At 42.0% G+C, this 22,685-nt stretch overlaps 1 protein-coding gene across 8 annotated transcripts in view; it reads left to right on the top strand.

Moving 5' to 3' along the window:
- The window catches only part of LOC116947742 (estrogen receptor beta), a 146,642-nt gene that overhangs the window by 24,346 nt on the left and 99,611 nt on the right, over positions 1-22,685 (top strand). For 3 of the 8 annotated variants that reach the window (XM_076070808.1, XM_076070812.1, XM_076070810.1), the window contains exon 2: positions 17,326-17,537. In XM_076070808.1, the coding sequence (XP_075926923.1) occupies positions 17,326-17,537 (212 nt within the window). Of the gene's footprint in view, positions 1-6; positions 17,538-22,685 lie in introns of those variants that run through there. The other 5 variants (XM_076070811.1, XM_032963800.2, XM_032963799.2 and 2 more) reach the window with 5 other exon arrangements.

Consider the following 22,685-nt stretch of genomic DNA (forward strand, 5'->3'; position numbering starts at 1 on the left):
GTCAGTGCGGGTCTTCTGGATGGCGTCACATCGCAGTATTAGATCTCTAGGCCATACTTCACCTCGCTGGTCGAGTCATTTCGGGTTGGGTCAAATGAAGTGCAATATAAGAATGTTGGCATAGCCTGCATTGAAGCGTATTACGTTTTTTTATTTTAAAAAAATAGAACGGACGCAAACGTGGCTGCTTTCCTTATTCGCTTTTGCTTGTTTGGTTGGGTGTCTTTAGCCCACCGCGCCTGTTTGATGGACGATACAATTCGGACAGTTCTCGTTGGCGTTGCCTTGGTTATGTAACGTTACGTAACTCGCGTTGGGTTTGTTTTGGTAATGCCTCGGCTGAGAACAGACGGCGTGTGTTCCCGATAAAGTTATTATTGCCACGGGAAATTCGGCGATGTAAGCAACCTTATTCTTTGTATTAAAAGACGCACTTACACACACCCCCCCTCCTTTCCCCCCGTATAGTATTTTAAAAGCCTTAAATGTTTTGGCGGTAGGGCGGGCGCGTCTTATGATCCAGGAAGTGTGTATATACAGTATACTGTATGTCTTTGTGATCATAACTGTAATAAGTTTATTTGATCCCGGGGTACAAGGAAGTGTATAGGGTGCGGGGGTCTTTACTTTCCAGAGCGCGGCTTACTTTCCAGAGCGCGTCTTACTTTCCGGATCGCGTCTTACTTTCCGGAGCACGTCTTTCCCGAGCGCGTCTTACTTTCCAGAGAGCGTCTTATTTTCCAGAGAGCGTCTTACTTTCCAGAGCTCGTCTTACTTTCCGGAGCTCGTCTTACTTTCCCGAGCGCGTCTTACTGTGCGGATCGCGTCTTACTTTCGGAGCGCGTCTAACTTTCCGAAGCACGTCTTTCTGGAGAGGTTCTTACTTTCTGGAGAGGTTCTTACTTTCCGGAGGGCGCTGCAATGGTGAGAATGCGGTGGTGTGTGCAATCCAACGTTGGGGTCCTGCACAAAAAAAACCCAACTTTTCGAGCTTTCACATAAAAACAAACTCAATTGAATCCGCTTTGCCTAAAGCAAATGGTTGCGCACTATTTATTTTCAGTTGTTAAGAACCTTTTTGTATGCCTTAGCCAGATGCGTTGAATTGTGAGCTATGTGTTGTACAGTGCTGTATAGCATTCCCTCGTTAATCGCGAAGGATACATTCCGGAGATGCTCGTGAATAGCACATTTCTTTTAACTCATCGCTTTATCTAATCACTTACTCGCATCACATTTTCTCTCTCTCTCTCATCACTTTCTTTCTCTCCCGATCGATGCAGTCGTCTAGAATTCCTGATGCAACAACGGATAGCAATTTCGCGAATAACGAGGGAATAACAGTACTGTACAATGAACGTGCAATGTCGATTAATTTTTTTCTGTCACTCTTAAAGAGATCCGGACGCTTTGGCTCCGACAATTATTGCATGTGCATGCCTTATTAGTCCTTGCACATATAGCAATGACCGCATCGGTCGGAATGCGGCCCCCATCTCGAAGTCCTATCTCTGGGATCTAACCAGGGCTTGAGACTAGAATAGTGCCTTGGATTGATGGGCGACCACCAGGTGCAATAGGTGTGGTGCAGTACAGAAGGTTTCAATTATATTGAGCATCCCTTTTCTCCCTTAAAACACGCATTGTCACCAGCGTGGTGAAGTATAGGCATGGGGAGGCCGTCATCCAGCAATGTTGTGGATAACTTGACAGCTAATAGGATTCACAATTGTTCCTCTCCCACATCGCCACAGATAAGATATCTACTGGAAAAGTGAATCCTTGTTCATGTGTGCTTTTGTGCGCATACAAGGTGTAACTTGCTTGGCTAAACATGGATGACAGGATTTAAGCATAGTGCACATCATATCAGTACTCTACTGTAGTACATTTCCGCTGTACTCTTACATGCCTCTTACCTGGTTTGGCATGAAGGCAAATCAAAGAGTACAGCTTTATTCGTGTAAGGCTAATTCTGTAATAATTGAATGAAACAATAAACCAATTTATGCTGAAATAAAACATTGCGATGTAAGCGTATTTCCAAACTTGCTCAAGTAGTTAATTAGCCGGTTGAGCACAAAACAAAGGTTTTTGGTGCTTTTTACAGAATGACAGTATTTAAATCATGAGTTTAAAGTTGATCAATGGCGATGTGGATATACGACGGGTAAATTATTTTAGGCAAACAGTGCTCGTTTTTATGCATTGGTTCACCTACCAGTCGAGGCCTATGTGAATCTGTAAATGAAACGCATGCTCAGTTTATTGATGACATCTTTGACAGAGAAGACAACACAGCAGAGGCGAATGGGTTCATTGTGGCCTGATTCTGTAGATGCAGGCTACAGTGATGTAATGGTGTGCAGGAGATTTTTCAGGTTCGGGCAATTCCTCCTGCACAAAGTTTCAATGGATCCCCACAGAGGGCTGAATTTTATATTTAGATTTGTGCAACTTGTTTTTATTAGAATAAATAACGTTTCAATCTGGTGCTTGTATTGAGTGACTAATTAAACCCTTGGATCTGGCTTTTTTAAATAAATAAAAACTCCTGAAAAGTGCTATTTTAAAAATGAAATCAGATTACAAGACTGTTATGTTGTTTTTCCAAAAACCTACATTTGCTTTTACATGGCTAATTGCAGCATGTGAATTTGATGTTGCAAGTAAGATTTTTATCTTTGCATTTGGAAATGACTACTGCTAGACGTGAAAACCTGAATATGTATTGTGTTGTATTAGCAAGGCATTGTCTTTGACCTATGCAGTGCGATGCTTATCTGGCGTAAATGTTTTTTATCCTCCGTTAAGGTGTCCCTCACATATGTATTATTCCCGCATTTCCGATCAGAATGTTAATTGAATTCAGCGTCTGTTTTTGTGTTGGTGTCGCGCCCGTGGAAAAATGATCCGTTTGGACCAGCAAGACAAAAGCAAAGGCCACAAAAGGTCGCATCGATTCCACGTGGCTCAGGATTGTTTGGCATTGCAATGATGACATAAGATATCGCAGCAATAGACTTGTGGGCAGGTAAAAAAGAAAACCCACTGTGAGATGTGTGAATATCAAGTGCAGTTTTTGAGCTGTTATTGTTAAAAACCTTGGGCTTAGATGCAATCGAGAAACAATTGTGCAATGCAGAAAACAAGCAAGTTATGTGCACACTTATATATCCCAGGATTCAGATATTTTTCAGGTGAGGAGGAAGATGTTCCAGAAGCCACACCTGAGGAGGATGAAAATAAGAAAAGCAGAAATATGTACGAGATGGTGGCAGAATGATAGCTAAAAAAGAGACAAGACGCCCGAGACTAAAGCCACCAAGGAGATGGAATGATGACATTTGTGGGAGCGAGATGGTTTGTAGCTTCGCAGAACCTTGGGAAATGGCAACAATGTTGGAAGGCTTTCACTTGGCAGTACAACGAAAATTGACTGATCAGATATTTGTTTTTTTTTGTCTTTTCCAAGTTTACTTCATTAGTTCTGTATCGCGTTAAATCATTGGTCCTGTATTCCATAAAACAAATCGTCAATTACCTGATGGATAAAGGCCACGCAATGCCCTGTCAGTCATGGGTTTTGGTTAACTCTACTTCACCATGGTATCACTCGCCGATGATATTTAACAGGAATCAAACTCAGGTCACAAAACTCAGAAATCAGGGTGCTAACCACGGTGCCACTGCTTCACGTGTGTACTGCATAATATCAAGAAAAGGATGATAACAGTATCCTGTAGTTTTCAGATGGAATTAAAAGATGTGGGAGTGTATGAAAGGCTGAAGTTGCATACAGGAACATATGCACAGTGTACAGGACATATATAATGTGCAGTACTGCATTTGATTCGTGTTCTTATGGATAATTTGGAGTGCTTATATATTTTGGGATAGGTTTGTAGAGCACGCGCACGTGTGTGTATATACAACAAGGTGCACATGTCCTGGCACAAGCGTCGTGGTGACGTCACCGCCACTTAGTGGCGAATGGCGGTTGTTATATACAACAAGGTGAATTATCCTGGATTAAATTTTTTTTAAAGAATCAGAAAATGTGAAGGCAGGAAAAATCACTTTTTTAGGTTAACTTTAGGGCCAATTTAATGTTGTCTATTATTCTTGTTGACTTTTACCAAATTAAAATACACTTGCATTTTGGCTTTCATCATTGCATCTTAATTGAGGGCATAATTATTATGCAACCTGACAACTGTATTATTTACACTATGTAACACTATCTTTGTTCCTGGGTAGTAAGTGTTATTTCGTAATTTCTTATGCCTAAAGAGTATAGAAAATGGCTATTATTCCCCACAAACTTTGCTTTTGTGACCAGGACAGTGATATTTTGAAATGTACCTATTTTCAATGAGAAAACGGGCAAATTTGCGTCTTTTCGTTCACATCAAGTCAGAAATAAACAACAAAAATAAAAATTAACATGTATTTATACTAAAGTAATACATCAATGACGACAAAAGATTTAGAAGTGAGTAGTTTTTTGAGATTTACGATTATACTGTCAATCACTTTCATTAATCAGCCCCCATATGTAGTCTCCCATCATGTTCTCGTTATACTGTCCTTGGTAGCGGCATTCAAAGTCCAGTATATCCTGGTGGAAGCGCTCGCCTTGCTCCTCCGAGTACGCTCCCATGTTATTGAATTTATCAAGATGAGCATCAAGGTTATGGACTCTGTGGGACATCCTACAGCCCATTGTGCCGTAGGTCTTCACCAGAGTCTCAACCAGCTCCACATAGTTTTCGACCTGGTGATTGCCCAGGAAGCCACGAACCACTGCGACAAAGCTGTTCCAAGCCACTTTGTCCTTACTAGTGTGCTTCTTGGGGAATTCATTGCACTCCAGGATCTTCTTTATCTTTGGTCTGACGAAGACACCGGCTTTGACCTTGGTCTCAGACAGCTTAGGGAAGAATTCTTGAAGGTACTCGAAGGCTGCCGACTCCTTATCTACAGCTCTGACAAATTGTTTCATAAGGTTCAATTTGATGTGCAAGTGGTGGCATCAGCACCTTCCGGAGGTCCACCAGTGGCTCCCACTTGATGTTGTTCCTCCCCAGAGAAAACTCGGTCTGCTGCGACCAGTCCCGCCTGTGGTAGTGCACCTTGGTGTCTAAATCTTTTGTAGTCATTTTTTTATTACTTGAGTATAAATACATGTTTATTTTGATTCATATGTTGTTTTTTTCTGACTTGATGTGAAGGAAAAGACACAAATTCGCCCGTTTTCTCATTGAAAATAGGTACATTTCAAAATATCACTGTCCTGGTCACAAAGCAAAGTTTATGGGGAATAATAGCCATTGTCTGTACTTTTGAGGCATAAGCAATTACAAAATAACACTTACTACCCAGGAAAAAAAAATGGTTACAGTGTTATAGCTGGAACAATTAGAAATCCTCTGCATCGCATTGATAAGGGTTGGAATTTCAATTCTTGAATCTTTTTTCCCCCCATTAGAGTTATGGGAGTGAATTTTTGAAAGAAAAAAAAATTCATAAAACTTAATCGCAGAATGAATGCAATCATACAAAGTAACCTTGTTCCCCTTGAGTTCTATTTACAAGGATAGCCCAGAATGGACTGTGTCCCTCAATACGTCGTCCTAGAGTACTGCCTCCTGCTGCATTGTCTCCATTGAAAGATGAGTCCAACCTTAATGTCTGCTGGCTCTAATGTCTCCTTTGTACCTTTTTGTATTTTGGTTTCATCTGTGTTGTATTTGCACTTATGCTGGAGTGGCATCTGTCCTGTAATATTTGTCTTCTGTCAGCGCCGGATTTCATCATCTTTTGTTGGACTCGGGTTGGTCTAATCTTTTGGTCCACTTTGCAAACTTTTCAATATTGTCTGCAATAATTGGTTTTTAATTATTATTGTATTATTTCCCTTCTACGTGACTTTACCGAAAGAACCAAGATTATGAATCCCTGCAGTCACGAAAGCTTTAAATCGAAATTTGGTTTTATTTCATTCCAATTAGTATGTCCTATTACCTACGAGTCATCAGCAAATCTTGAGATAGTTAACACTTTCACAATTTATCTTAACACATCTAATACTGAAGTTATCTGGATAAAAAAATATACCATGTAAATGGTAATGAGCAAACATCCCAATGCTGAAGAAATATTACTTGTACATTATGCAATTGAGATTCCACATATGTGGTAATGAGCAAACATCCCAATGCTGAATGAAATATTACTTGCAAATTATGCAATTGAGATTCCACATATGTGAAAACATATGCAGAACCATCCTGAATAAAAAAAAAAGAGCTTGGAACTTGGCGCGGCTTTCCTGGGTAAGTAAACATGCGTAGTAATAATAATATTGCTATCTTTGGGACCCTTTTTGCCAGTATCAAAATTATGAAAAAGAAGAACAGGCTTTAATAGTACTGTATACTAAAATCTGGGTTTTGTCAACTTGAGCTTTAGCAACTCGCACTGACCAATGTGTTCAATATGCGTCCAAAAAAACCACCGTAATTTCTGTGACAAAGTATTAACCATCACCCTCCGGTCCTCAGCAGTTCTAGTTTCACCAACCAGAGCACTGATGTGATTAGATGACAATGCAGAGAGTGCTAAGAATCACTGGGTATGAATAAAGACACCTCCTGGATTTGACTTGCTACATACTGTACAGCACTTGGACTCTGGCCGATTAATTAAAATTCGTCGGGACTGAAAAATGAACTGAGAAAACTGAATTGAAGAACAGCTGGACTAAGTGAAGTGAGAGCTCCCGAGGTGAAATCGTGGCAAGTGTTTCTTTCAGAGACCAGTTAACATTAATTATGGAGGTGTGTGATTCTTGGTCTTTGGCAATCCAACATAGAATTTTAGGATTCAATAGTATGCCATATTTGCTCAGCTAACGTTCTCAAACCGCTCAAAGTAAAACACAATTCAATTTATTCATTATCTGATTGTAATACATTTTTGAATTACTTTTATAATGCAATCGTTTACTCTTTGGTTCTTTCGGTAAAGTCACGTAGAGAATAAAATCTAATAATAATAGAATACGACGTTTCGATTGCAACACAAGCAACCATCATCAGGTAAGAATGAGAAAAAACAAACAGTAAACTTAGAAATATAATGCAATACAACACAGATTCGGCTAACGCAACAGTCAACACCGCACCTGGTTGATTACGTTCTTCCAAAGATTGATAAATTTGAGAGAGAGACAAAACACAGATACAGAGACAACATAGACACACATGCAGAGAGACACACACAAAGACACACCGAGCGAGACACACCAAGACAAAAATCTAGTTTTGCCATCGTTTTTTTTAAATTAAATTTGGTCATTACTGCATCTCATCTTGTAAGGAATTGGGGTCTGTCATTTTCTTTCCCAACAAACAAAAAGACTGAGCTGGAGACAACGGTTTCCAAAGGTGTTGGATTGGTTCACAGTGTGAAGTAAATTATCAAAGTACATTGTATTACAACTAAAGTAATATAGTTTTGACTTCTATATGTGCAATAATTCATCTCGTATTTTAAAAGTGGAAAACAGAAATATAAAAATTAACATGTCAATATGTAAAAAAAGTAAAAGTGTGGATAGCAGTTGCCATTATTAAACTTGTGGAATGCCAACCTTTGAGGCCAGCCGTGACTTTGGTGCCAGTTTTATAGGATGGGGATAAAGTGTGCTTGGAATCAAGATTAAATAATTTTGTTCTTGTTTGTGAAGGCTTTCCTTTCCTTTTTGGTTGATTTTCATAACAGCTAATTCACCTTCACAGTATTATAGTATTGGCTCATGATGTTATGTATTGACTAATGTTTTGTACTAGATTTTTTCTTGCGCATGGCAATATGTTCAGGAGCTAAATGCCAATGTCAAGGTCTTCTAGCCATGAGAGGGCTTTAGGGGATGGTTTGTGTGGCTTTGCTCTTCCTCCATTGAAAGAGAGTGCAGACTACAATGGTTTACTATGTTCCGTAGTTTAGGCTGCATGGCCACGAGTGCACTGTGACTTATTTTTTTATTTTCCATCTGTAAAGGAGATGTGTGTATTGACTTGTTGACGTTCTGATGCGGTTGATAGTTACACCAGTGTCTCTGAGGCATGTCAAAGCCAGGAGGTGTGATGGTTGTGTCTCAATCAAGGTGTTTATTCTGGGTGTCCACGTTGTTCCACTCTTTTCGCCAGCGTTCTTTCAGATCTGGGTGAGATTCTAGGATGGTGACAGCGTGATCCTAGAAGGGGGGATTGGGGATTTGAGTCAGTGGGGGAGGTACATTGTTGAGGTCTTGGTGGATGGGAAAACGTGTAAACTCCCTTACAGTTTGCATGTCTCTGGATATTTGGTGGCAGAATGTTCACCAGAATGGGGAGCCATGGGATTGGCGTCAGTTTCCGTGTTCCGGCTTAATTGTGCATTGAGCAGTTTTCTCTACAAGCTCCTGAACCAGGCTGGAGCATAATACTGAGTAGATCAGTGATCCGGGTAGCAGTTCGCAAGACATAAGCTGAGGTTCCCTAGGTCGTTCCTGAACATTTCTGTAGCAGGGCGATTTTTGATTTGGTCTTTTCACAGATCTGTTTTATGTGGGGCTTTTAAAAGTCAGGCTTCTGTTCATGATAACCCCCGATATCTTGGAGTCTGGTCATAGTGCACTGGGTTACCAGAGAATGACACATCAGTGGTGGCATCCGCTGCATGACTGTTCAGGTAGCCAGCACTTATGGTGGTTTTGGAAGAAATTTGGTCGGTGTCTCCAGTGAGGGAAATATGCCTTCAATAAAATTAGATCAGCGTACAGAGTATTGGCAATTTATCGAGGTATGTGCCCTTTGCAGCAAGGGCTATATCATCTGCATATATGCACTTGTGAGGTGATGTACATGGCAGGCCACTTGTATGTACAGTATGTTAAATAGGTGCTGGTAACCAAGCCTTGAGATATGCCAATGTTCATCATTCCGTTGCGATTGTGTTTATCAGCGAGTTGTGGCCTGAAAGTACGGTTGCTGAGCACCATGTTGATGAGGTGTACAGTAGAAGGGCATGTTGCCCAATTTCAGCAGAAGGCCATGATTCCAAACAGTGTGTTATAGGCAGCAGAGAGGTCAATAATTGCTGTGCCAGTTTTCTGTTGAAGCTAATAAACATTTTACGAGAATGGTGAAGGTAATGATCTGTTCACAGCATACTCTGGCTAGTTTAGGAGACAGTTGGGGTTCAATCATTGGGGAAATTCTGGTAAGCTTGGTATGTTCCATCAACTTGGAGGTGGAGGACATGATAAAAAAATTGGCCTGTAGCTGCAGTCTTGTGGCTTCCTGGGTATCAGAGCGACGATGACTTCGGCTTGCTCCCATTTTTGGTATATTGCTTGTCCTGTGTATAATGATAAAGATATGTGTTAGCCATTGTTCCATATATAATGTAGCACTCAGAGACGCTGTCTTGCTTAAGTTATATATATTTATATATTACAGTCCACCCGACTTGGTGACATCAGGTGGACGTAGGTTGACTATATACAACTGGTGACTCTATGTAGCTGCTACACGACGTTCACTATATAGCTGACTGACTGACTATATAGGAGTCGTCAATGTAGTAGCCACGGCGAAGATGTATAACTTCTTTCCCAGCCTTCCAAGACGATGAGGACGATCCACCGTGATGACAGCGACGACAGTCCGGACCCCGAATCCCCACAGCAGCCCCGAGCCCCACTCCGCACTGCCTTTTATTTCCCCTCGGCTCTGCCACTCCCCTTTTCCAGAACTCTCTCCTTTGCCTCATTATAACACCCCGGGGGTTCCATCTCTACCCCCGCGTTGACTCCTTACTCAGTTACCTCACTTGACCCTGCCTGTCCTCATTGCTGCATTTGTAGTGAGTCCAACTGAGTCGCAGACGTTGTTCCTTTTAGAGGCAACACAATTATTTGAAAAACGTAACACAAGGGGTAACTGCCTCTTCACCAGATACAGCCTAGAATGGTGACCACCCAGCTAACTACTCTATACAGAGGAGTTACTGCTACGAAGGGTCGGAACCTCACTCGGGTATCCGACCACGTGGTTGCCTCGTAGGACGAAGAGTTTCAGCTTGAGACATAGAGCTTCCCGCTTGTAGGTGTTGAGCTTCCAGCTTGTAGGTGTTGAGCTTCCAGCTTGTAGAATGCAGCGACCCCGGTCCCTCTCAGGGACCCGCCTTATATCCCCCTACGGTCAGGGCCGCTCCGTCCTCGGCCCCGCCCTCGGCCCCGCCCTCGGCCCCGCCCGCCTTCCAGAACATTCTCGTTCTCTCTCGATCCTTCTCAAGAGCTCCCCCCCGGACACGTGACCACCCACTAGCTCCCCCACCTGGGGCCCCTTGTCTGGACTCTCCGGATCACGTGTCTACGGGGTCAACTAGAGTGCCATGGCCCGGGGCAACCCTGCCCCTGGGCTGACGCTCACCCACTCCCCCTCGTGGGAGCCCCCACCACACGCTGTGCGTGGTGCCCGCAATATCCCAGTGCTCACCAAGACCCGCTAGGGCTGGTACTACACACAGCCACCCACACGGTGCTGTCCACGCTAGGGCTGGTGTCACACACAGCCACCCACACGGTGCTGTACACGCTAGGGCTGGTACCACACACAGCCACCCACACGGTGCTGTACACGCTAGGGCTGGTGCTACACACAGCCACCCACACGGTGCTGTCCACGATGTAGGAACATCGAACGGCACGGCCCTTCTGGGCCGGCACCATACAGTGACATCCCCGATATCACTATACAATCAATATTTATGGCCACTAGGCCCCATACTGTCTTTACATATATACTCCCGGGCTCTTTAGGGACTTAGGACACAGGCCATCATATCTCGGTGCCTTGTTTGAACCTTGTGACCCCTGAGGGTCACTTCCACCATCAGTGGTTAGATCTGTTGTTGACTCAAGGTGATGTTGAATTTTTTAGGGTGAGCTTGTCGATTGGTGTCTTAAAACATGACATTCATGTGGGAAATCACAGCAATTTCTGTGGTTTTTGGTGGTCTGGGCTGTTGGTTTTGAGGTGTCTGTTCTGGAGGAGCTGTGCGCTAGGTCTTACGGCTGGAGTGAGTGAAGTCCACAAGTCTGCAGTGTCTTGTTATGTACTAATGTTGGATCTCCCCAGCCTGGCAGTTGAAAGAAATGGGGAAAGTTTATCAAATCTCTTCGCCTCTGTTCTCCCAGTAGTATAAACGTTTACACCACAGTAAATTGGCAGGTCACGTGTGGTAGGTTACAGTGTGGGTATTATTACCTGTTCCAAGACATGTGGCCAGCATGGAACAGTAGTCCAAAAACTCTCCAGAAGGGGCATCTCTAGCATTCCCTCGTCCCAATCCATGCTTTTTGAGCACCAGAATATGTTTTTTCCCAGTCCATAATTGTTTCAAACCATTTCATTGCTGTCTGACAGGGGGAGTGTATATAGTGTTTTAGGGTTTGTCATGTGTTTCTTGATGTTGCAACAAGCATCAGATAAGGGGTAAAGTCTATTGTGTTGGTGTTTGAGCACAACGTATTTTTTGTCACCTTGATTACACTAGCAAATGTGCACGGATGGACAATACTGCATCCCTACGAATAATTGTGGTGCACGTGTCAATGGCTTCGGTTATTAAGCTGAGCGGCGATTTAAGTAAAATAGCTGCAGACAATATGACAGAGGACAGCTCTGGTCACCTCTTTAAGAATCATCACAGCTGTTCAATGCCACGGAACAAAGGATAGCCAAAATAATCAGGCATCCTACTGAGGCAGACTGAGATAGACCGAACATCACTAGGTTGATAGGGTCAGGTTTTAACAATGAATGTTCTGTACCACGTAAGGTGTGACTGATGCTCTGCCCACACATACTTGTTGCTACTATTGCTCCTGCACCTTTTAAATGATCTGGGCAATCCCAGCCCCTTAATTCCCTAAATCTATTAGTTCCACTGACTTAACTAAACATTTTAAGCATTTCCTTTTAATTGATAAGTGTTTTTTCTATTATGACTGTCTATTACGGATGCAATTTAGGCGTCACAATTTTATTTAAATGAACAATAATTGTCATACATCATATACTAATAATACAAATACCTAAAAGCACTCTTTACTATTTGGGAAAAAAAAAAGTACGTTAGGTGTTCGGCTACATTGAAAGTTCATTTTAAAACGTCTTCGTCTCTCTGTCCCCCCCTGTCTCTGCTTCTGTCTCTTGTCTCCCCTTTTCTCTCTCTGACCCTGTCTCTTTTCCAGGCTTCCTCTGTCTAACTATATGTTTGTCTCTGTGTCTCGTTCGTATTTGTCTTGCTGTCTCTTGCTTCGTCTCCGTCATTCTCCCTCATTCATTTGTCTCTTCTTTCTGTGTCTTTCTGTCTGCCCCCTCGACTCTCCTGCCTCCACTGTGAGACGTGGTGGTCACATGACTAACAGTGGTCATTAGCGCTTACAATTATTGGCTTTACATTTTTTATTGTTACTATTTGGTCAAAATTGACACTATTTAAAGATAATTTGAAGAAAAAGTTAACATTTGATGCACCGCTAAATCTTAACGTACAATATTTGATGCATATTCCGTATCTGAGACTTATTGATCAATATGAATTGAGAAATGCATACATTTTACACCTCTAATGTGCATGTGTATAAAATGTAGTCCATAGGTTTGTTAAAAAAATAATTGAATGCATATACTTGTCAGTTAAGAAAACTATTAACATGAATACCACGATAAACCAAATGTCCACAGCGTTTATAGAGTATAGTTACCTAAAAAGCTATTCTGGATATTATATATCCACAAGTAAAGTAAGAATCCAGAATTGTTGACGCTGATAAACTGTGGGAAAACACAGGCGTGATTAATTTATTAATGCTAGTTTTATTGAGAGCACTTTATGCTGATTGCTAGCACGCTTGTGTGCTCCGTAACTGGGCAACCTCAAGTGATGGACTTTGTTAAGATTATAGAGAGAGAGAGATGTTGTGCTTTGCCACCGTCCCAGTTGCTAATTTTGTGTGCGTACAGTCGCCATGTCCAGCCATCGTAGCCAGCCATTTTTAAATCCTTCAGCTTGGGATTATACAACCTCAGCAGCGCTAACTCGTAACATTTTTTTTCTCTGTCAAAATTGTTTGCGTTCATTGGCACGGCTGTAAGGAGTTACCCTAGCAGCACTATATTTTCAGGAAAAAAATTGAGCGTGACATTCTTAAAGCAATCACGGAATAACTTGAAATAATTACACGTAATGCTTGTGTTGCACTATGTCATGACGTAACCTTTAAAATGTTACCAAATGTAGAAACGAACATTTGTGTAGATTTACCTCTCCACACCACCCCCCTACATACATGTCACAAAATTATACTGGGGAATGGTAGCTCCAATCACAACACATAGAATATTGCAACAGAAGCTTTTCTCTTTGTACTTATGTTTAGAGTGTTTACGTGTTTAATCAGGAACCCATATCCGAAGTTTAGTTGAATTTTTCCAGATTGCAAACAAATTCCTTTTCGGGGTTTTTTGGAACACGTTTTGGATAGTTGCGGCCTGAATTTTGAATTGTATTGAAAGCACAATTCTAGCCACATCTTGTTTACAAAACCCAACAAGAGAGTTCACTCGGTTCATGCCTGGAATTGTTTTTAATGAACGTTTTATGTGTTGTGATGACATGCTGTCTCTTTTAACGGTTTTGGTAATTTCTGTATAAATATGTTTTCATTTATTAAGGACACTGTGACAACTTGAAATAACTGCATCGGTACAGGTGTTGAGAAGTTCCCGACGACTCGCTCGGGAGCTGAGGTAACTTAAGGGGCTTTCGCCTTAGGTTTATTACAAATCTTAACAGTACACGGGGGTGGACAACTGCCCAGGGGATTAGGGGTCCCGGGCTGGGTCCCGACACAGCCGGCTGCCTTGTGCGGTCTCCTGTGCGCCGGCCGTGGGATCAGCCAACACGGCCGACCGAGGAGCACAGCCACGTCTAGCCTGGCACTGTGCTCTCTCCCCTATCCCTACCCTCTTGCCCCTGGCTCCCCGTTCCACCATTCTCAGACCCTACTCTCCAGCTACGACCACGCTGACGTCACGGGGTCCCCCCTTTATACTTGAGGAGTCGTAACGTCATTCTGCTGCCCCGAGCGCATGACGTCACGTCCCGTGACGTCCCGTGACGTCATCGCACTGGACAGCCCACGTGACGCCACTTCCCCATTCTACTCCTCTACACAGGCGTACAGCCTTTTGGCATCTAGGGTCTAACACCTTTTGAGACGAGGCTCCAAAGAAAGCTGTCTCTGGTGTGGACCAATCAGTTTAAAAGAATGCATATATTATCAGAGTGTTTTTTGTTTGCATTCTGATCACAAGTATTGTGGTTAATGCAAACATGATTCCTTGTAAAAGGTTTAAGTTTGGAGAAACCAAACGGCATGTCTCGGACCGCATTCGTGAACACAAAGCAGACCCAAAACACGGTAGGACCAACACCTCGGCCGTGGCAGATCACTGTTATAATTCAGTAGGCTCACATGACATTGACTTCTCCAAGACAGAGGTTCTTTGCAAGCCATCCGGCTACCATGAGAGATTCGTTCATGAGGCTATCCACATATACAAACACAGAGACAACTTCAACCGAGAAGATGGATTATGGCTTAGCAATCATTGGAAGGATTTGATAAACCATTTCGGGTCTTAATTGATTGTTCACGCTTACGGTGGCTTTCAGACCGCATCCATTATTTTCGTCTCCCCCCTCTTTTCCGAACATAGATGGACTCGTCCATCTGAACAAACTGTCAAATCGCTCTCCATGGTGCTGACGTTAAAAATAACCGCCACTTTTTCAAATTTTCTTGCTGTGGTTTTCACAACTGATAATGATTGCCTGTGTTGCAGTCGAAACGTCGTGATAATTTTATTGTGTTATATTTTTATTATTTTATTGTTTCCCTTATACGTGACTTTACCGAAAGAACCAAGAATATCTTCACACCGGTTTTGTTGCCAAAAAAAGGGGACAACCTATTCTCACAATTGAACTAACCAGATTTTCTGACCAAATAGTCATTTTGATAATCAATGTAAATGAACCTCGGGAAATTATTGACGAACCTACCAAAGAAGGCTGTAATTTTGCTGAATAGATAATACTTGCTGGAAGGTCACAAATAATAACACCAATCTAGGGTATTTATTAAAGGCAGACTAGGATTGAAATTATGGACCAGAGGCAAGTAAGAGATAGTTTGAAGTGCATTTCGAAAATATAAATTTGATTACGAAAACCAACATAGCAATGTCCTTGAATATGAAACATTTCAATCGGTGCATAATCCCTGCTATTACATTTGAATCAGGACATGTACACGAAGAAAATGGAACAAGAGCTGAAAAGTACAGAAATAAATCGAGAGATGCATGCTGGGAAATACAGAGACAAAAATAGGAACAAGATTGATCAGACATGAAATGCAAATTATTGACGTCAAAAAGTAAGTGGGCCTAAGCAGGGTACATCAATAGAGGGGATCATGACTAATGGACAAGATTGGTGACACAGTGGCAGCCAAAGGAGAGAACACGCCCAAGAAAGTGACCACTCTGGTGTTAAAGTGATGAGATCAGATCATATGCAGTTGCCTGATGCATTTTGGCATTGTGATGATGACATTGGGAGGCCTTCATCCAGCAGTGGATAGATCATGGCCTGCAATCATTATAATGATGGTGACATGCCTCAGTACATTAATGTTAACCGTTAAACTTTTTTTCCTTAATATGATCTCGGGTAAGTTTCTAGTGAGTTTATTGTGAAAAATCTGGGTTTCATTACATTTCTTCAATTTGTTTGAAGAAACAAAAATGTTACGCATGAACAATGGGGAAAATAATGGTACTTATAGGAGAAAATGCGTGTAAAGATAAAACATTTATTCGGAAAAACAGACAATGGAGCATTGATGATCATCCTCCCATAATGAATGGAGGCGCAATACACAGTGTTGGGTGCAGGCGTGTTGGCGCATGTGAACTTGTGCGCGTGCGTATGCATGCTCATGTGTTTGTGTTGGAGAGAGCCGACCATTTCTGGTGCGCACACGTAGGACTAAAGGCAAAGTAGTCCGTAGCGTATAAGCGTGGCCAGAAAGTCAGGGAAATACATTATATTGCTCATCTTTGTGAGAGGCAGTGCAGTCTTGACAGCAGTGGGCAAAAAAGCAAGAAAATAAATAAATAAGCGGGTTAGCCGGGGAAATGAGTGAGCGTGTGCAAGGACGCGGGCATAAATCATTTGCCGAGATGAGTTATGGGAACAGCATGGCCCCCGCTGGGTGGCAGCTCGCCAAGTCTCTGTGACGCCATGTGACCCTCCCGACTGTGGGTGTAGGCGGACCGAGGGCCCTGGTTGGTTGAGTGGGTGGTGCTTTGAGCCTACTTGGCTCTGACACTCCATGGCAGCGAGCATATCAGTGTTACAGTCTCTCCTCCTCTCCACCAGTGGGGAAAAGGGTCTTCGGTGTACAGTGCTTATTGGTGTCCTGCAAGAGGGAATGATATGTAGTTCATATGTTAGAATTGGTGGGCGACAGCGCGATACGTGAAGAGTGTACTCCATAATCACCAATTTATATTTTTTTCTAGTGTGCGCGAGTCTTTGGCACGGAAACGGTCTTCTGATGCCGTAAAAAGTTGCGGCACGCAAGCGAGGGTTGGTGTGGTGCCAGCGCTGGTGCTGCCTGTGTTGGGACTTGCCATGTCCGTCAGCAAGGAGTCTGCTGAATCGGCTCTGGAAATAAAATCGCAGGCTGACGATATTGTCGGCCGGGGCCTACCTTCTTCCTGCTATACACTGGCTGGCATGCCCTACTCGTCGTCATACATCATGGAGATCTACCGGAGCTGGGGCGAGCCGCACCCTTCGCTGTTTGTTGGCGGGGTGGGCGCCAACAACAGTGTAGGCCGAAGTGGCATTAAAAGCCCGCTGTCTTCTCCCGATCAACCAGTCTGCTTCACTGGACCCCACGGGGGATTTGTGAATGGAGGTGGAGGCGGCGGCGATGGCAGCTTTGGTAGTTGCAGTACAAGCAGCAGTGGCCCAGGCAGTAACAACTGCAGCAGTGGTAACGGCATAGCAAGTAGAAGCAAGAGCGCTAGCGAGACTGGAGCTGGCATTCTGACTGGGATACAAGTGCTGGGGGGCACACCGCCTCACTCGCTTCTATTCCTTGCCCATCCCCACAATCATCAGCAGCAAGCGAACGGCCAGCGGCAGCAGCAGCAGCAGCACGCGCCGCAGCCGATGATGTCGACGCCGCTGCCTCCCTTGCCGCCTCCCAGCGCTGCACAGTGGCTTCACCCGGGCTCTTCTCCCCATCCACCGGGCCAGGTTTTCTTCCGTGAGCCTGGCTGGCACTCTGGGTCTCCCAGTCCCAAACCTGCTGAGCACGTGTTCTCCATCCACAGGTCAGCCGAATGCTTGCCCGCTCACGCCTGGATGTTGTTTTTCGCTTGTGTTTTGTGAGGCTTGTTGTGTTTGCGGCACTTGAGTCTTTCCGAATGTTTAATGTTCATTTGGTACATTTTGCTGGGGTAAAAAACATAGCCTGTTCAAGACAAAAAAACTGTGAATTTGATGGACTTAAATTGAATGAAAATGAATGTGAATTAAGCTGTTCAATGCCAATTTGAGGTTGTCTTTATTACCTGTTTGCGTGAGCTTCTACAAAATAGTCGTACGATGGACTTCTGTATACGTGTAGCAGCAACTTCAATGAAAGTGACGTGACAAAACGATGTCTAATTTACAGTATACTTAGTTGGGTGCAACCTGTCTTTTTACACATTAATCCTGGAAAAAAATATGAAATAACATTCTTGTTTAAATTAGTTAACATGCAGGTCGATTGAGCCGTGGCCATGGACTTTATAAGGGACGAGTTATGGATTTAATTTAGTTTGTCACCGTGTGCAGAAAAAAATTGGAGAGTTTTGAGAACTGTGCTAATTAATATTGTGTGATACTGCAAGCCGGGCCTGGTTAATTTTGGGAAAGTGATTATACTGCAGTCAAATACTCTACCACTTGGCTATACCCCTCAAAAATGTATGATACTGACTATGTATGCTGTATTTGCCCTGAGCAGTAGAACACTAGCTCACAATTACCTAGTGTTAATTTTTGTTCTTGTTTTTTTATTGTGGAAAGTGCTAAAAAAAAGGAAAATTTGCACAAACTCGCAAACCCGTAAATATAGTATTTTTTTACAATTGGAATGCGTTTAAATCAAGGGTATTGAGTTGCTAACTTTTCCAAAGTAATTTTTTAATTCAGGAATTACGAATATTAAAATTACCGTGTTGCATTTATTGCATAAAAGCGACGGGTGGAATTTTTAATTCCAAATGTATTTGTTCAAATTGCACTAACGTATATATGTAAAAGTAAATTTTGTCAACTGTGGATTTCTTTCATGCCACCTACTCTTCTCAGCAAAATGGACAGATATGGTTATGCTGTGCCGCAATTTGTTTTATATATTTTTTGGTTAATTTGGAGTTTAATGAGATACCAAAAAAAAATCCATGATAGAATGAAAAATCTCGGCTTACGTTGAAATATTGCATTGAAAGCTTCAATGTATGCTCTACACAGTGGAATGTACAATGTTTCATTTTATTTAATTTTCCCCCTCACTGTTGAGTTATTTTTACATGGTGGGGACTAAAGTACACGAAGGTATTTGTAATAATACTATGCTCCACTATTATTAATAATATTTACAGGAACTCAAGCAGTCTTGTTCTCATTGTGTAAACGAGAACCTCTTTGCAAATGCTTCGTAAAACCGGGGGACTCAGTCCTGTTGTCTGGGTATTGAAACGCCATTGAAATTCAGTTAATATTTTACCAATGAAAACGGACATTGTGTGTATATATATATAAAAAAATCATTGACACATTAAAATAATATATGTAGGAAATTTCAGTTAATTCTAAATAATTGAATGACAATATCTTAATGACGGTATCGTTATAATTGTTATTGCTTTCGTTGTGCATGACAAATAATAATAAGGAGCTAGGATGTTGCATAACAGTCGTAGGCCCACTTGGGACAGAATGGGTATAAAAAAAAAGTGTTGGTAATAATAACCTAAGGTGTTCCGTAATGGCCGTGGTCATAAAAAACGCATTTCACAATGTTCATCTCTTTTTACGATGAGAAGCATGAGCGTATATTCACTCTGCACACATTTAGCTACGTAAAGCGATGTGTGCGGGAGTGCCTGTAAAGTGTGTGTATTGAGATGAGTGGGTTGCATGCGGTTAGTTTACTGCACGACAGCAACCACCGGCATCCTGGGTTTCCATTCCTGGTGCCGCATACCGATTGCAATGTTTGTGTGTAAAAGAACACAGAGACATGGTGATAAGATAGAAAAAAAAGCATTGTCAACAAATGGAATTTATTTTGCTTTGCAGATTGTTTAAATGCATCATGGCACACATTTCACTGTCGACGTTAATGCATATTTTAAATTGCTTGCACGTGTAACGCTTCCATTAAGAGCCATTACATCGTTTAAACTGTTACGTTGCAATAATTGATTCCTGGCTGGTCTCTTTTATAAAAACATCATTCGCAAAAGTCGTATTACCCAGGAACAGTGCAACTATAAAACGTTTTACTCATCGTGGAAATCTGTGTCCCAGAATGGTTTCGCACAAATGATTAAAACGGATGCTTTATGATGCCGTGTACTTGTTTTTCAGGGGTGGGGGTAACTTTTCCACCACCTTGATAATGTCTGAACATTATGTGCACGATGTTTATCAATTTAGTGTAGGGCCCTCACAACCACACTTCCGGACTGTGGTCAAGTTCCAGGATTTCTCTTAAAAAACAAAAATAGGGGTTGGCAGAGAAGATACAGAAATGCCCGGGTGTTATTTATATCGGTCCTTGCAAGGTCATTGGTGTATTATAAAAAGTAATACTCATTGAACAGAAAAAAAAAACAATTCCAACCATATTGCGGCTGCAGAGGTGCAAGATTTCTTGCAAATGCATGGGCCACGTGCTCGGACTTTTGATTGGGCCCTTGTCACAGTGATCCTCAAAGTGAAATCCCAAATGTCCCGACCACTTCGTTTAACCTTGCGCTTGATGCGAGCTATTGCATGTCGTTACTCAGTCGGAGTGTACATAGCAAGCATTGCCCCCTACTGCAAAAATCTGAGCAGGAGTCTCCGGAAAAAGAGCGATTAGACATCACTGAGGCATACCTGGGCAAATAAGCATCACGGTAATAATGACGATGATGCTGGAGCCCTATACTTTGTTTCTGCCTAGAAAAAATAACTCTTTATCGCTTACCTAATTTAAAAAAAATGTGGAATTTGTATCTGTTCTACAATTATTCATGTTTAGAAATTACAAAAAACATTAAAGCATAGCACATTCAGCTTAAAGTCACTGCATGCACGTTTTAAAGCTGTGATTGAATAACTTGTGGATTTTTTTTAAATCTTTCAAACACTATACATGAGAGAAGTAGACAAAGCCACTTGCAGTTCCTTGTTTTGAGAGACCGCAAACAAATGCCACTATATGTGCATGCGTGATAGTGAAGCGATACCGGTGATACTCGGGTTATTTTCATACGTCGATCTATGCTCTTAAAAAGCACATTGTGTTTGATTCTGATTTTGCACTTACAAATATTGAGCAAACATTTTTTTAAAGTAGGAAACTTATTTTTGATCACCATAGTTCCATAGTTCCATTTATTTGGTATAGCCCTGTGAGCCATTCGGCTCTTGAATCGGGTGCAACCGCAACAAACAAAAAACAAAAACATGAACGAGAAAACATCTTAAAGTGACTATGTGACTGCAAACAGAAAATCCGGGAAAAAAACATCAGAATATTCCTGAAATAGCACCGTACACCAACGCTGTGTGCAAAAATTCTGGTGGGATGCAAGTCAAACAACAACAACAACCACAAGACAACTAAGATTAAGGCCATCAGTCTAACTCCGTACTACAATAAACAAAAACATGGCCAAACCAAAAAAAGCTTTCGAAATCACCAAAATAAAATCCATAAATGCAATGTAACAGTGATCATAGGGACTGTGACCGAATTTTTTACAATAAACTACATAAATAACATGTAACACCAAACGCTAGAGACATATTTTAGGCCACCGAATAGCAGTGGCAGCTAGGGGTGTACAACTCTTCAAGAGCAGTTTTGAGTGAAGATCTCATAGGTAGTGATTCAAGTTGCAGTTTATTGGCAATAGCATTCCAGACCCTGGGGGCATCAATAGCAAAGGCCCTTCCTCTGGTTTTTGTACGGCAATAGGGAATGTGAAGCTGGTAAATGAGCGACGGCCTGAGGTCAAATTTGTTGTTTGAAACAGAGAGGAGATCCAGTAGGTAGTCTGCGGATTTTATTGTAAGTACATCGTGAATAAATAAGATCTGGTGCACAAGCCATCGAACATTAAGAGATGTTAAGTTTGACCCAATGTAGAGATCACAGTGGTGAGTCCTATATGGGCAGTTCAATGCAAATCTTAAGGCCGAGTGATAGATGGAATCAAGCTTCTTCAGTACAGTACTTGGGGCTGATTCATACACGATGTCACAGTAGTCAAGTAGAGGCAGTATGGTAGCTTTTATCAATTCTAAACGGAACATTGGGGGGAAGCAGTGCTTGTGTCGATACAGAAAACCAATTTTTATTTTTGTCTTTTTACCAATATAATCAATGTGATCTTCAAAATTCAGTTTTGAATCCAGGATGACCCCAAGATACTTATAGATCTTGACTTGCTCTATTTGATAATTATTTAAGAAATGTAATTGGGGAAAAATAACTTCCTGCTTTAGTCCCAGTGAGAAGCATAGCACCTTGGTTTTGGAGGTATTCAGGACTAGTTTAAGAGCAACTAGCTGATGTTGTAGTTTGTTGAAATCACCCTGGAGCTTAGCAATCACGTCATCCGGAGAGCGGCCAGCAGTAATCAGTAGCGTGTCATCTGCAAAAAGATTTACCCTGGAATGATCCAGGTCAGTGCCAAAGTCATTGACATAAAGAGAGAACAAGAGGGGGCTGAGGATGGAACCCTGTGGAACCCCTTTTGTTATCTTAACACTGTTTGACCTCCAACCATCTGTGAATACAGTTTGGATGCGAGAAAAGAGGTAATTTTGTAACCATTGTACTGTTTTCGGAAAAACCGAGGCAACTTAGTTTACTAAGCAGGGTGTTGTGGTCTACTGTATCAAAAGCTTTGGACAGGTCTAGAAAAAGACAGGCAGAGTACTTCTTATTATCAAGGCTACTGTAAATTTGATTCAGAGAGTCTAATGCAGCAGATGTGGTGCTGTATTTTTTTCGGAACCCAGATTGTTTTAGATGTGGTAGATTGTTGGTGTACAGGAAACTGCTAATTTGGTAGTTCAATAATTTTTCAAAAATTTTCATCAATGGGGACAAAATTGAGATAGGTCGGTAGTTATTGGGATCATCTCACACTCAGGAGAGTAAAATTTATCCAATTACTCGTAGTTACCCACACTTGCAGTCAGTAAAT

The sequence above is a fragment of the Petromyzon marinus genome, chromosome 31, assembly GCF_048934315.1.
Source record: "Petromyzon marinus isolate PM22_M1 ecotype Great Lakes invasive population chromosome 31, UKy_Petmar_22M1.pri1.0, whole genome shotgun sequence".
Classification (NCBI taxonomy): domain Eukaryota; kingdom Metazoa; phylum Chordata; class Hyperoartia; order Petromyzontiformes; family Petromyzontidae; genus Petromyzon; species Petromyzon marinus.